Raw genomic sequence first — 17,041 nt, forward strand, 5'->3', positions numbered from 1 at the left:
ATTAAGAAATTGCAAATGTTTTCCTGACTCGGTTTGCTACGTTTATAATAAATTTATCAAACGCAGGGCAAACCTATCACATTACAATCATGTTCTAAAATATGTGAAGCTTACAAAAGGTATTTTGGAATGCCTATTTGTACGTTAGATAAACAATGAGAACCATATGTATCTGTAAACAGTGTAGAAGAACCTTGGAAGGTGACTATGAAATGTTTCTAGTGAAGTAGTAGCATCCAAGCTTCTCTCTTTTATTACATTTCTTGCAATCAATACAATCTGATGCGTATAAAGTAAGCAAGCTTGAAAAAGAACTTGACTAGAACACTGCGCCATTCTTGCTGGCCTAGTAATTAGTATGTGTTCCTTTGGTGCACAAGGTCTCGGATTCTTGTAGAAAATTTAACGCAGAAATGTAGATTATGTCTCACTTTCAACTTATACCGTAGATCTACGTTCCATATAGTCTCGATACTGAGAAGTGATCTTCAACTTCCAACTTATGCTTCTATAACAATGTAGCCGAGTTGTTTGAATCCACTAGAATCCCCTGTAATGCCAATGAGTGGTACCTGTTTATTGATTGTTCCTTCAAGTGAACTGATAAACTGTTCTGTTTTACAATGGGAATATGTATCCGTCTCTTCCCTTGGCTTTCTCTGTACATCCGAAGGACGAGTAAAATAACGCGAAGACAGTACTGCAAGCACGAATGGAAGATGATAGGACACTTTAAAGTTGAAGCTATTCTAATGAGTCCCAAAGTCGTTACACAATACTCCCCTGTTACCTTTGCCTCTGGGGGAGCAGAGATCAATGCACACTGCTACAAGAAGAACTTACCACAAGGGACAAAGATTATCATGGGAACCCAAAACGTGAAATCTGACTAATAGTAGACCCCAAAAGCTGCTCATATCTTCACTTTATATAGAACTAGGGATCATTAAACATTTTGTACAGTACTTAGATAAGAATTTCTCGTCACTCGTGTATCCATGAGGCATGTTTCCGAAGCTGTCAGAGATTTTACGGGTCCGCAAGTAAAGAAGATTCTTCAGTGTGAAATATTTTTCAGATACTCACAGAAACAGAAAGAGACTCTTGGAAGAGCTGTGTCGAAATGATCCAAGGGTTTCGATGCAATTACATGACAGTGAACTATGTGCAGATGGTAGGTTATCTTGCTAAGAGTTATTGCAGAATTGAATGTCCCTCAAACTTCATGTTCTTCACTCACATCTTGAAACATTTAAGGATAACATGGGAGTATATTCAAAGGAGTATAGGAAGCGCTTCCACGAAGACATTTTGAATCTCGAAAACTGGTATCAGAGGAAATATAACGAAGATATGTTGGGGGATTATATCTGGCCATTGATTCATGAAGTAATATACAAGTATCAATGTGGAAAAAGCACACTCTTCTAATACTGACAGCCTAATATTTGTTTTGCTCTTATTTTTTTTTAACTCTTGAGGAATAGAAAAGGAATCTAATATTGACTGGATTTTGAAAGAGGAGAAAATATCTACAGGAAGATGTAAAAATGAAATGTTTTATTTTTCTTAGTTCGCTTTACCATGGATATGACAAAACTAAATACGTTTATGTTGAATGGATGTATTGCTTGCTATTTTTTAAAATGTCATAGATCATCAGGGTTACCAGTACAAAAATTTTAAAATCTACAATTTTAGGAGAAAAAAGCAATGAAATTTTTTAAGATGAAGTTCTGCTTTCTCTTTGGTGCAAAACATTGCAATGTAAACACCACTTGGAAGCCTGTTCGTTTCCTGATATAACAAGGTATAGGTGCAAAATATAATAGAATTATGTGTTTTAAACTGGAAGTCAGAAGTTTTAAAATAGCGTGATTTTGAAGGTAAAACTCAATCTGCTCGTTACGAAACCGAGGCCCGAAGAAAATAAACACTGTTTTCCATTATGTTTAGAAAATATGCATTAGAAAATTACTTATGAACCCAAGAACAAACCGAAAGTTAATATTTACTACATTGTGTAATCATTCAGTAATACAATATTCTTTAAGTTTCACTTCATTTTAATTTTCTTTCCTATTTATGCTGTTTGATTTTAACGTTACTACTACATTATTTCCTCTTTAACAATTGTACAATTACTTTATGGCTATTTCGCTATATTTTCTTTTAAAACTGCTTAGCTGAAATATTAGCAATAAAAGAACTGGTAAAAAAAATAATTGTGCACAAACAAAATATCGCTTCGAAAACATTCAGAAATGACTACTGATTTGCTATCACTAATTTTCACATTTATATTGTTTCAGTATATGGCATTTAATCCTTAAATATCGTTATCTTTTTAGTATAGATTTTAACTCAATTTTGAAATTGCTAAGTCGCTCGAAATATATTTTACGCATGGTTACAGCGTGCAACTAATTTGTATATATGTATTGTGTTAAGTAATTTAAAATAATTTCTTGTAATTAAATACTTACAAGACTTCAAGATTTAACTACAATCGACACAAAATTTGGAAAACTACTATACATCGACATCACTGTGCTATATATATATTTTATGAATCGTCATAGTTCCAGAAGCTGTTGCTCAAAAAATTATTATTATTATAGCACAATTGCTTTTCTGCCAACTCATATATTTGAAATAAGATAGTTAATCTTACTAACTCGATTAAAATTTTTCGCAATACGACACAATTCGTTGTTTCTTAAATACTTGACTTAGCCAAAATGTACAAGAATAAAGTACTGGTTCCCGAGATATTTCAAAACTTAAATAAGATTTGAAGAAAGTAAAAGGTAATGATAAATTAATAAAAATAATTTAATCTTTTCGTTTCGTTAGACCTATTTTCACATTTAGTATTTTTCATATATGTATTTTACAAAACGTTATACACGAAGCTTCATTTGATCCTTGTTCATTATATTTTGTTTAAAATCATAAATTTTGTTAATTTATATTTAGAGAAATTTTAATGAACTATATTTCTGAGCTCTAATCGAACATACAAGCCCTTCTATAACCTTGTAGATACTGTACCTAAACTACATAGATAAACAGTGTTGATTTTTGCTAAATTTCCTCGTTTGAGACAGCTAAATACATATCGTGACAAAAAATCACTACAGAAACGACACAATTTACAAGTAGACACGATAGCATATCTACGAACAACAACAAAACTTTCGGAGTACAAAGTATATTTCGATGGAGATATTTAATAACATGGTGAATGCACATTTCGTATGCCTTGCCATTAACTTCAGGTTACCACGAAAGAGGCAAGGAAATTAAAGTAATAACATTGAACTGTAAAGAAAACTGAAACAGTTCTCTCCTACTATTGTTTATAGAGGACTGCAATTACAGCATACACTATTCATGACAACATGAACTAGTTTGATGGAAAATGTATTCGGTAAAAGTCATGTAATGTGTGCTTGAGTTAGAATAAAAAATGTTAAGAAATGAGGTAATTTAAAATTCAACAACATTTGCAGGATGATATGGTGTTTCGACAACGAGGGATATATATTTGGTAGATCGGAAAGTCCAACATTTTCCCCTACGAATCGAACAGTTAATGTAACAACTTCATTTCACAGCATCTTGTAAATACAACTCACTAACTATTCTATGACTTAAAAATCTCAAATCTTTGTCACTACAAAAACAAAACTCTAACAGTTTATCCTGCCTTGTCAAATCAATTTAATCAGGAATGTTACAAACACCTTTTAAGTTTCTCCCACGTTCTTCCTCCAAATAGTTTTAAGTGTTGTTTCTTACCACGGACTTCTCACCTAGAATTCTATTCTTTCTATATTTAGTACCTAAACACAGTTGCGCAATTTCTGAATAGCTTTGGAGGGTGCATGGAGGTAGCAATGAGATTTCAGTATAAATACGGATGAGAAGCACATTTCATGTGGGGGATGGGCTTCCTCAGAATAAAGCACTTGCCTGTACAACCGACTTGTCACGCTATTCAACAATTCTGCTGATGAGTATACATTATACAGGATGGGCCATAAGTCCCTTACCACCCATTGTAAAATCCGTGTTCGTGGAAAATAGTGAACAACAATCATGTAGTAACATAGTAGGCCCAGGGGAAAGTCGGATTGTAATGGTGAGCAAGATGGCGGCCATCTTGAAAGCCTCCAGCTTGAATTAACGTCAAGATTTTTAAATAGGAACATGGCCATGCGGCAAATCATTTTAGGCTAGAATTTAAAGACAAACACAATGGTGAAATGGCCATCTTGGTCACCGTCACAATCCGACTTCCCCCTGGACCTACTATGTTACTACATGGTTGTTGCTCACTATTTTCCACGAACACGGCTTTTAACGGGGTGGTAAGGGACTTAAGGCTTACCTTGTAAAATTTATATTATGTAATTTTATTCTTTCCATTTATTTATTTATTTTAAAATCTTTGAGTTTTACGTCCCTCGGTTAGGCTAAAGGAGACGGTGATTGTGAGAAATGAATGAAAATGGTGGAATGAAGAAAGTGGGAGGAAACGGGAGAACCCCGAGAAAACCAACGAACACGGTGTTTGCCCCCCACAAAATTCACTTGGTGGGAGCAGGGTTTGAACCCGGGAGCCCATGCGCCAGAGGTGAACGCTCTACCACTGAGCCACCGTGGCCCCCTATTTATTTTGAAATAATTAGTAGGGAGACGTTCAAGTAATGAAGGTATTTATGGAGAGAATATCCACTAATATTTTGTTAAAATGAATACTGAACTTCCGTTTAAACAAAATTTCTCACGTATGTAATTTTTCGTCCACATTTAAAATCAAGAATTTCATCCATTTGTTACTCAGTTTTATTATTTTTTCACAACTCTCATAATGTTAGAATACCTTGCTTATTCGATAATAAAACTTAACCTTCGTACCTGCATTCATCGTTTCTAATTCTGGAGTGCACACCATGAACGTTGATATCAAGGGCAAACTTCATGAATTAGTAATAGTTACGTAATTTACGTGGTGATTGTATTTCAAAAGTAAGCTTAATCTTTTTTACATAAAAGGGCAAAAAGGAAAAGCAATTCGTTAACAAATGTTAAAAGCGTTTTCGGCTAAATTATTTAAACTCATTTTCTCTTGTTTATACACTTTTTTACAAATATATAATTTAATTTATACGTAATTAAGAAACAACGTTAAGAAGAATAATCGCAATAGTAAAAATCTCTTGAATAGGCCAATGATCAAGACGAATAAAATAGAACTTCAAAACAAAACAAAAAGAAATTGTAAAAAAATCAGTTCAGATTATCAATGACAATTGTGTGATTGTTGTTTTTTCCTTTCTTTTATTTTTCCCTCTTTCTTTCAAACTGTCTAATAGCGAAGACTTAGAGACTGCATAAGCAAACAAGCCACTATAAATACACCTCACTGAGCTGTCATTCAAAGATTTGTAATCCGTTCTAAAATTCTCTTTCTCCTCTTTTAGCATCATTTCCCTCCTAAGGCTCTCTCCCTCTTTGAAAAAAAAAAAAATCCTGTGATGAGCGTTGTTTCTCCTAAGGTTACTTGACAGTGCTGAATGGGTGAATAAACGCTGCCATAGAAAAAATGCCAATTGTTTGCTTTATATGAAATGAACATGAAGTAGTGTGGATATGCAAATAAGACAGAAAAGTGACGCTTCAAAATCTCAGAGGCAAACATTATAAATGGAAAAAAAGAAGAAGAGGAAGATAAAATTATTCTTTGTTGTCTCCTATTATCAATTACTGAAAGCTTTAGAGCAAGAATGAATTCTTTCATATGATGTTAGATACATGTAAAACAAAGTTATTGTTCTCACAGATAAGTGAGATGTTTAGAAAGGCTTTTGCTTCAACTGCTTACGACATATAGAGAAGAAAAGGGTATTTCTAGTGAAGTGAACAAATTACGACGTGAAAGAAAACTGAGAGGAATAGGACGCAAATAGTAAGCTTTATTCAGAACAGAAAGTTCAAGATCGATAATATACCTAGCAATATTAATCATATTGAAAGTAAAAATCCTTTTGCTTTCCTCAATATCTAAGATGCAAGCAAGAAACAAATTGAAAATACACTATAGGGAGTAAAGTTATCTATAATATACTTACTGTTTGTAAAACAACTGTCAAAGCTGTATTTTGGTGGCAATATTGAGTCTGAATACAAGCTTACGAATATAATTTTAATTAATTTCATTTTTAACTTCCACAATAATAATAATAATAATAATAATAATAATAATAATAATAATAACAATAATAATAATCTATTTTTGGTTACAGAATCAGTGCTGCTGAGCATAATACTGAGAAAAGAACCAAGCTCGATTTCTTTCTCTTCTCAGTATAATTCGAAAATATTTAACAAGGATGGCTTTCCGATAGTGGAGAACAGATCTCTAGTGAAGTCTCAGTGGTAGAGCGTTCACCTCTAGTGCTTGGGGTCCCAGATTCGATCTCAGTCCCCGCCAAGTGAACTTTGTGGTGGACAAACACCGTGTGCGTGGGTTTTCTCGGGGTTCTCCCGTTTCCTCACACTTTCTTCATTCCACCATTTCATTCATCACTCATCATCACCGTCTCCTTTAGCCTAACCGACATATCCGTGGGACGTAAAACTCAAAGATTTCATTTTCATTTCTAGTGAAGTCTTCCGATACACAAAATACTGTATCTGTGGGTTTAGACTGCGCACTCTAATTTTCTTCTCGTTTTTTAATCAGAATTATTTTTACTCAAAATACAACTATATGCACTCAGTGACTTCGATTTAGAATGACGCTTTTGATTATAGCTTCAATTTTTCTTTTGAACTTATACGAACATCAGATGAAATGGGATAGATTGGTTAATGTTTGAAAAAGTAGGAAAAACCTACTTACCTTTACCCTTAAAAACTTTAACAGCATTCTTAAATGCGAAAAATGAAATCTTTCTGTTGTACGTCCCAAAGTTATGCTCTGTTCTTAAATGTGAGAAGTGATATAAAGGAAGAGTGTTGTTTGCAATCAAAACAAAATCCGTAGTTGGATTTAATTTTCAGTTTAGCGCCTCTTTCAGCAGCAAGACTATATGAGACGTGGATCTACAATATGGGATCTGAACCAATGAGGTTCCGCCGGAAATCGAACCCGGCTCTCCCACACCAAGAGCGCGTACGTCCACCGCTTAGCCACGAAAGAGTTCAAAATCAGAACATATATGTAAACGAGAATACTTTAGAATTATTCATTCACATATAGAAATATGTTTGTTAAACAGCTTGCAGGTGATATGGAGCTTGTTACAGAACCTGAAGAGAAAATCAATAAGACGTTAGAAAACTTAAGGAAGGCCTGTGAAGAATATGAGATAAAAATAAATGTTAGAAAGACAAAAGCCATGGTGATTGGAACGAAGAGGTTGGTATCAAATATAGAAGTAGCAGGGCAAAAAAAAGAATAGGTGACTAGTTTTCGATACCTGGAAAGTATTTTAGTGATGATATGAAGCGTGAACGTGAAATAAAAGCAAATATAGAAATGACGAAAGAAGACTTTAGAAGGAAGAAAATATTCGTGGGACCTTGAATAAGGAGTTGAGAAAAAGACTCATAAAATGCTTCATGTGGAGTATTGTACTGTACGGGTCATAAACATGAACATTACGCAAAAATTATTAAAAACGAGTGGAAGCTTTCGAAATGTGGGTGTGAAGAAGAATGAAGAGAATTTGCTGGGTCAAGCGGAAAACGAATGAGAGGGTGTTAGAAACGGTGGGAGGAAAGAACAATTTTAGATATTATTAAGAAGAGAAAGAGAAACTGGTTGAACATTGTTAAGAAGGAACTGTATCATGAGGGACGTGCTGGAGGGTATGGTGGCAGGAAGAGAGGAAAGGGCGAAGAAGTCTACAATTAATGGACCATATCAAAACAGAGTAATCGTACGTGAAGACGAAGAGGTTAGTGGAAGATCGTGGAACTTGGAACATTCTCAGTTGCACAAGTGACCTGACAATAATGGCAGAATACCTATGATTATAAATATGCTAGTGTATTCCTGATATAATGATTAATTTTTGACCCTGTACCCTCCTTCAAGCAAGGAAGAGGAAATAAACTAGCAAAAAACGAAAAATAGTATTGTTTGTACATTTTTAGTGCCTGCACAATAATTCTAAATTTGTAACTATATCGAACAGATGCTATTTACCTGTTAGTTCGACACTAGCTATTTTTACTCATTGTAATACAGTTCGATTTCCAATGAGATTTACTGGAATAAATTAACACATAATATTAGTTGAAACAGAAAGAAGACTCTCAAGAATCGTATACTCTCTCCATTTTGTAAATGGATATAATATTACATTTTTTCTTTTCCGGTAAATACAGTGTATGCGCTTCGACAAACCACAGTACCTCAACGATATACTTATTATAAGTAGCACATATAAACATTATAAACTATGATTTTGTTATTCTATATTCTCTCTCCCTCACAGACACACACACACACACACTACACACACACACACACACACACACACATATATATATATATATATATATATATATATATATATATATATATATATATATATATATATATATATATATATATATATATATATATATATGTATATATATATATATATATATATAACCCACACACATATATAACCTTTTCTAAAGCAAAAGGAACATATCGTCGCCTAAGATTCAACACCGCGTATCTCCAATTTTGGCGAATTTGAACTTTTGATGCTGTTAGAATCAGTATATGATGACGCACAAGCTGGTTAAGTAGTACACCTATATCACGACTAATGGCTCTGTTATTATCTTAAAAGTAATACCGCATATAATGAGGCTAAAGCTAGTTTTCAAACAGTTTTTTGTCTCCCCTGTAAAATTGGTGAAATATTACTTATGCGGTGTTGAATCTTAGGCGACGATATTCTGGATACAATTGTAGCTAAGGCATAAGGAATATAACAATCTTATTATTTTAATATCTTTTTTTCTATCTAAAGCTTCTCCAAATTCTGTTGCTCAACCGAGTTTTAGACAAAAAGTAATAATACCTACTTCTCATAGACCTATACTTTATGAATCAAATATAATTCCACAAATTGCAAACCATGAACATATTAACAGAAACTTAACTGCAGCTCGATACTAGTCGGTAACAAATCAATTTTCGTTTGATTTTCAGTTCCTTACATAGAAGTGGATACAATCGATCTTACAATGTCTACCTCTTCTTCAAAAATAAGATTTTAAAATTTTATGTATCCTTCAAGAAATTTCACTACTTTTTTTTTTTAATCTAGAATCTACAAACTGTAAACCGGTTGAATTCTATCAAGAATATCTAAAATTACCCCAAGAAGTTTCATGAAGAGGGTAGGACCAGCGAGACTAAGAGAAAATATGTACCTGTTAGCTTAAAAGTTGAATTCTGATCACTTTCATTTAAAAAAAAAATCAAGTGTTTATGCACTAATAATTATGAATTGAGTATATACGCTCTGTATTCAATGAGTGCTTGCAATTTGGCTTTTATCTCGTACTTACTTTTGTCAGTAATTTTGAAACTATAAAGAAAACACATGCAATTCGTGATACAAATTAAAACTTTTTAACTAGTTACGCAATGAGAAATAAAATGTTTCGAGTGACAGTTACGAGCAAGGAAACAGCTGAATGTGAGCAATTTTATACTTCTACTGTAACACATAAAACTAAATATAACCCACCTATTATTATATAAAACAGCTTAAAATAGTGGATAGCGGCTATTCTGCAAAACCAAACATTTTCAGATACAAATTGGTTATTGTATGAAATACATTTTCTTTTCTAGATCGAAAAATATGTTGTAAGTCGTACAGAAAACATCAATTTTGTTTACGAGTACAGCGAAGACGATGCAACAGACATTACAAGAAAAGTAATTCAACATAAACATACACATAGATACACACAGTTTACTCTACATAGTACAGTTTATATTTAATTTTTTGACAAGATACAAAATCAAAGACTTGCTATTATATCAGCTGACATTTTTTATTATCTTAAGAAGGGAATGACACTGATTCTCCATGCAAAACTTTTATGGCACTGCTAAAAATTCTTTTTCAAAAATCACATTTACATTGTATGTCCACCGTATGGCACTGTTGGGAAACTTATTTTCTTCATCATGCACACACACACACACACATACATATGTATATATATATATATATATATATATATATATATATAATATTAAAAGTATTTACAAAATGTAGAAACAAACTTTGTAATTATACACACGTGTTCGTAGTCTAACATATCTTTAAAAATTATTTTACACTCTTACACTCTTCTTTTAGCTCGGTCGTTTAGACACTTTTTTATTTTTGTAAGTTCGACAAATATTTTCTAGCATGTCATCTGTCACAAATGATTGAGTTATTAATTGTAACTAGAACAGAGTTAAGATTTATCAAATTGTAATTACGCAGCGATTTAATCACCAGAACGATGAAAAAGTAGTGCGTTTTCTGCTTCAGTGTTTAGAGGTGGTACATATTTATGTTTCTTTACATGTAGTTCATAGAAAACTATCAATATTGTCGTCAAAAGCAAGCAAAGTACAGTTCAGATTTAAAATATTCTTAGAGAAAATTATGAAAGTCAAAAACAATCAAGGAACCGACCGTTACTTCAAGTTTGGCGAAGAAATAATCATGACTACCTAATCAGTTTGACTAGTTATTCACCTTTGTTTAAATCTAACGAATGTTGTGCATATATCCTAAATGCTACATGTTTACAATGTAACTCTATCCCCTATATAAAAATAAGTATTTTTAAGGATGGGGAGAGGGTTATACATAGAGTTGTTAAATGGGTCCGTAGTTGCTCAGACCCTCGACTTTCCCCGACTGTGCTGCTACAATAATGCTATCAGTCTGATCACTCTTTGGAAAGTGAGGGTCGCCATTTTGTCATACGTGACTTAGTGGTGCTTGTTTCTGAACACTTCCCACATGACTTGACTGTACACTTGCCGCGACGCCTACCCCAGATGGGTTATAATTTATTTGTTTAACGGTCCTTTGGATGGCAGCACCTCCAACGGCACCACAATTAATTATGATTTTGATACCGATTACTACTTCCTGTTATTCGATATGTGAACCGTCTCCATGAGTCCAAAGTTTTCCCTGACCAAATCCACACACCAGAGGTTATACCAACGGCCAATGACATAAAATATTTTAACATGATTATAGAGTATATAGGTCTTTGTGGCTGTTCACAAGGACACACTTGAGATTTCATCCACTCATCATATAATGTCGATTCGTAAAAGTAGCAACCTATCACAATAGTTGCAGGAACCGTGTACAACACACTGAAAATACCAATTCGAATCATGAGTTTTTCTAATTTATCAGCTTTACTTCTACCTTGCTGTTTTATGACATTACGAATTCTGAAGAGCGAGACGAATCCTCCCAAGAGGAAAGAGGTTCCTAGCAAGAGGTAAATAACCAGTGGTGCCAGAACAAACCCGCGAAGATTGTCCATGTTTTGGTTTCCGACATAACATATCCCGGCGATAGGATCACCATCCACTGATGACATTATAAGAACAGCTATGGACTTCATAGTTGGAATCAGCCAAGCAGCTAAGTGGAAATATTGCGAGTAACTGGCAATAGCTTCATTTCCCCATTTAAGTCCTGCTGCTAGGAACCATGTAAGAGACAGAATCACCCACCATATTGAGCTAGCCATTCCATAGAAGTAAATAAGAAGAAACACTAAAGTACACGCCACAGGCCCAGTTGCATTATACCTGATCATATTATTTTCACACGCTACTGCTTCGTGACCCATGATCACTCTGATGATGTAGCCAATACTAACCATAAAGTAGCAAGCAGACAGAAATACAATCGGTCTCTCAGGATATTTAAATCTGTCTGTATCTATTAAAAACGTCGTCACTGTCATTAACGTAGAAACACAGCACAAAATTGACCATATAGTAATCCAAATTGAAGCAAATTCTTTATCCCCAGTGAAAAAGACTCCTTGACATGGAAGAGCACAATTTTGTATTCCACCAACAGATATTCCGCGGTTTGCCCACTGACTATTATTACTAAGATTGATTAGTGAAGATTTGCATCTACACGAGCAGTCTTTATTCCTGTTTAAAAGATTGTGGGCATTTTTCCCAGGCTTCTTTGGTCGAGGAACTGTTTTAGGACGCATTGTAACACTCTTTGGTTCTTCTGTTTTATCATTCTCGTCCATACAAAGATTTTGAGAATCTCCGAAAACTCGCATCTTGTCACAATTCATCCTTTCCGGCCACTTGAATCCATATTTCAACATCAAAGGAGCACAGCCATCTCGGGCACGTTCGCAAACACTTTTACATGGAGGGAGAGGTTCCTTATATTCCTCAATGCAAATTGGAACATAAAGTGAACACAAAAAGAACCTCAGATCAGAAGAACAGTTGATCTCCACCAGTGGCCAAAATTGGTGAACTTCTAGTCCTGCTTCGTCCTGCGTCTCATGATTAAATTCGTTAGGAAAGTGGGTAAGATTATAGCCAATTCCTCTACACATGGGAACTGTTATTTCTTCACATCGTGGTTTCTCTGAGTGAGGTGTAGCAAAAGCACCAGTTATCAATTTGGTTATAAGAACTGATATGGACCAGATTGTCACGAAATATTTAAAAACATGGTAACCCTTCATTTCGCCCATTATTTACTTTACCTGTACATATACGATATCGGTTATTACTTCATTTCACTGCACACTCTTCCAAGTAATAACTGCACTTTCTCTTACACTTTTGCATATTTTTGGAGCTTTCGTTTTAACGTATCCTTATCTATATAAAAAATATGAGCATTATAGAATTTTCGTCGTGGAATTCACCTTCGCAGCATTCAGCGCATAAGTGGAGAGAGGAAAGATACATTATATCAGCTTCCTATTAAATGCATTTCTGACATATTTCCGGACGGTCAAACTTCGTATTTAAGTGACTGTCGCCATCTGTACTGTTGCTGAAATTATTCAAAACTTAGCTGAAGGGCACATGTAACCTACAGCAAGGAATGAGACGAAAGACCATTTCTGTAAAAATCCATAACACATCTAGCGGGATCGACCATCTGCATCGATCTGGAAAGAGAGAGAAAACAGATCGTAATTAGTATTTCTAATTTATTACATGAGTTTATGATAGAAAAATACATTTAAAATGCATAAACTTAGTTCATCAATATATACATGTTGCACAACAAGGATTTTGAACTATAGCAGTGCGATATCAATCAATAGTGCCATGTGATTCTGAGGTTACGAATTCTTCTTCTGCACAAGAAAGGAGACAATATACTATGGAAGTCTAAACGAAAACTGGATAACATCAATGTATCACTGTCTTAAATTATCCGAGTGTCCCAAAAATATACGTGGAAATACAAAGTGGCGAATCTTGAGATAGACAAGACATTGACTATTCTGTGGTTTGCTAAATAGTACTTATTCTCTCCTTCGTTTGAATAGTGTAGCTATTTGAAGTTAGTTTTGCGTATATGGAAAAATAAAACACGAAATCAACGATGTTTCTCTGGAGCAGATTTGTATAATTCTCAATAGAGGGGAGTGCAGAAAATGACTACGAAACTGAAAATTTAGATTTCCGCATGGATTCTGTTACAGGTCTAGGTCCTCAGATTGACATAAATTTAAAGGGCAATAGTGAAATAGTGAATAAAATAGTGAAATAGTGAAATAGTGAATAAACAATAGTGAAATGGCTTCAGACGAATCTTGGGACGACAAGTGGGTGGTATGTAGGTACTCTCAAGATACGTTAATCCCTCATGTTCCAAACCTCAACTCTCATTGGTTCATGAGAAATGGCACAAAATTGGAAAAGTGAGATTAATTTATTTCTCAAGAATGGCTCCATCGATTTTGTTCAAACTTGGATGTATGTTTAGGTGTGTACAAGGGCTTCGTCTGAAAAATTTAAAAGCTCCCCTTACCATTTCTCCCCCTCAAAAAATTCGATTCAATATTTTGTGCCCCTTTTTACCTATGATGGTCTGCAAGCACAATTAGGTTTTAGATGTCGCTTTAACCCTAGAATATCATTATTTTTTCAAAATTGTATCACGGGTACGCCATGGTCAAAATTGGCCAAAACCAATCATATTGCACCTATAAGGGGCGACTGCAAAAAATCAGTTGTTCACGTAGCTTTTGTATATTCGCTACGTGAATAAATAAGAAATCACACCTAAAAGCGCCAAACTCACTGAGGCTTCATTTGATAGCCTGTGCCTTCCGCATCCCCATTTTGGACCGAAGTGAAACTGTTGATATTGGTGTTTTTTTTTTTTCATATGAATCAGCTTGAATATGAATATGAGGTATATAATGCCTCACCATAAGGCGCATTTATATTCCAATGGCAGTCGATGCTGTCCGAACCTTATCATTCATCAGCGTTTTTACGAAGATGGTCTATTCAAGATAGAAGTATATTCGAATTGGAGCAAAATCCGATTATGTGAGTTGAGCTATATTATACAGAATTTGTCTGTGGAATGCAATAAACCATTATTAGATCAGGAGGACACTCAGATTTTAGGGGAGATACTCCGTCTTCTCACTGGCTTAAGCTGGGAAAATATGGAGATACAAGAATTGCTGGTCAATGTGTATCTCAGATAATCAAATCGTAGTACAAGCACTGATAGTGTTTTTATTCAAGCAAAGGTCTGATAACTCTAATAAACTGGCATTCTAAATTTTAGGACCACGAGACAATCAGCAGTGTCTCATTACACACAGCAAATAGTTTCTTCCTTCGAGAAAGATATTTTACCTGTCCATTTTGGCTATTCAGTGCTTACAAGGGAGGAATTGATTTCCCGTCATACATCACCCATTCCTAAACTGCTGTTGAACATACGCACGAAAATTAATTATTAAAAATGGAACTTAACGGATATCATTAGAAAAGTACACACAATGAGTAACAAAGAAAGTCATTGTTGCAGCCATCCACGCTGCATCTTAGTTATAGAAGATATTTATCGGCAATGACATAAAAGGGTGGGGTAAGATTTTTTTTTTAAAAAAAGAGTAGCGTATCTCAAATCTCTGAAGCTAGTAAAATGAAACTTGACATATTTATAAACTTTCCACTGTAAAACAAACAAACAAACAAACAAACAAAACTTGAAAATTCAACACATAAAAGCGAAAGAACAAAGAGTGCACTTTCTTTAATGTTCGAATTCCCCATTACTTATTCAGAAAATATTTATAAAGTAAAGAAGGATTTGCTTAAGCTGGATGTGTAAAGCTCGGTATTTCAACTTTTAACTAAAAGTAACAAAGTATATGTTTTAACGTCTTGAAAATTACTTTTGTAAGAGGGAAGGAAGTGTCAATTTTTATAATACTAAAATTTCCCACTGCTTATGAGATTTAGGCAGAAAACTTTTTTCCTTTAGGTCTGGGTTCGTCCAGTTAAACAAATGAGAGTACAAAGTGGATGATTAATTAAGTTCTTTTAATTATTTTAGCATGTTGACGTAGTTTAATTTTTTAAAAAGTGTTTCTTTCACATTCTATTATAAACATTATTAATTTGCTGTAATTATTAAACACAGACTAACCCTCACTTAGGGGGCTAAGAGTAGTTTGTTTTGGGTGTTAAGCCATCATTTGCCGTCCATGACATAACCTTTGATTTTAACTTTACGTACAATCAAGGCTCAGGTTTAAAAAATGTAGCATATTTGAAATATATTATTATTATTATTATTATTTAATACTAATAATAGTTAATTCCAACGGTAACAGCTATGTTAGTAATACTAAAACTATTGTTAATAATGGTAACGAGTAAAGAGTAGTTAATTACAATTATAATTAAAATAGTATGACAACTATTTGCTACGGAAAGAGTTGAATATGATAAATATATGTGTAAAAATAATTTACTTCAAATCAACACAAAGAAAGGAAAATTTATGACGTATATAACTAAAACACAACATACGACGTCAATGGTGTGGAAATAGAAAAAAGCAAAAACAGACATTATGAAAGATCTGGGAATCACATTTGATAGGTAGTTAATATTTTGTCACCACACAAATGCTATTATGCAAACAGCAAGACAGAACAATAGGCTTTATTTATTTACTTTTTTTTATTTCAGAACGATAGAATAATATATATTTACAAATTACTTGTAAGAACTAAGCTAGAATCTGGTTCTGTAATATGAAACAGTATATCTAAAACTTTGATTAACAGTTTGACAGTATTCTTAGCACGGACGCGATGGTAGCGCCACAAGAGATTTTTAAGTCCAGTGCCACTTAGGTCTTGTGCCGTTTAGGACTTGTGCCGCGAAATGATTTTAGATCTTAGGCCGTGTCCCCGTAATTAGTGTAGTGACACAAAAATGTATTCAAAACTGTTTTTGAATATTCACTTGAATGGAATATTTGTTTGATTATTATTATTATTATTATTATTATTATTATTATTATTATTATTATTATTAATTAGGATCATTCACTATTGTTTCTTAGTCAAACTGGCGATCAATAGCAACGTACATAAACAATAAAGTTGAATAACTTACTTAATATACCAACTGACCAATTTGCTATGACAACAACTAGAAATCTGCTTTAAGTAATAGCAGCGGTTATCAAAGATGGAAACACCTGTAGTTTGCAGCACATAAAATACGTTAGGTAATAGCACTAAGGATGAGTGTGTAGCGCCTGGCCGTTGATAATGGTATGTTAGGTAATTATCTGAAGTACGTTAGGCGCGGTAGAACGGAAGCGTATGTTGAAGCGCGCATACACTAAATGGGAGGCCAATTTTCCAAAATGACAAGATTCACACTGCTGGAGATGTTAAGACGTGGTGTTATGAACATCGACGTGAACCACAA

At 34.0% G+C, this 17,041-nt stretch overlaps 1 protein-coding gene across 1 annotated transcript; it reads right to left on the bottom strand.

The window, feature by feature from the left end:
* Positions 1-11,157: 11,157 nt before the first annotated feature.
* On the bottom strand, positions 11,158-13,225 carry LOC145678255 (frizzled-5-like). Its single transcript, XM_081748287.1, has one exon. It carries the CDS (start codon positions 12,796-12,798, stop codon positions 11,158-11,160), a length of 1,641 nt encoding a protein of 546 aa, XP_081604413.1. The 5' UTR covers positions 12,799-13,225.
* Between the last annotated feature and the right edge of the window lie 3,816 nt (positions 13,226-17,041).

Source organism: Thermobia domestica, unplaced genomic scaffold (genome assembly GCF_964235325.1).
Source record: "Thermobia domestica unplaced genomic scaffold, izTheDome1.hap1.1 HAP1_SCAFFOLD_2218, whole genome shotgun sequence".
In the NCBI taxonomy this organism is placed as follows: domain Eukaryota; kingdom Metazoa; phylum Arthropoda; class Insecta; order Zygentoma; family Lepismatidae; genus Thermobia; species Thermobia domestica.

What these genes read in the sequence shown, in the direction of transcription:
- LOC145678255 (XM_081748287.1), bottom strand. Translation starts at nt 12,798, where the DNA reads ATGGGCGAAATGAAGGGTTACCATGTTTTTAAATATTTCGTGACAATC.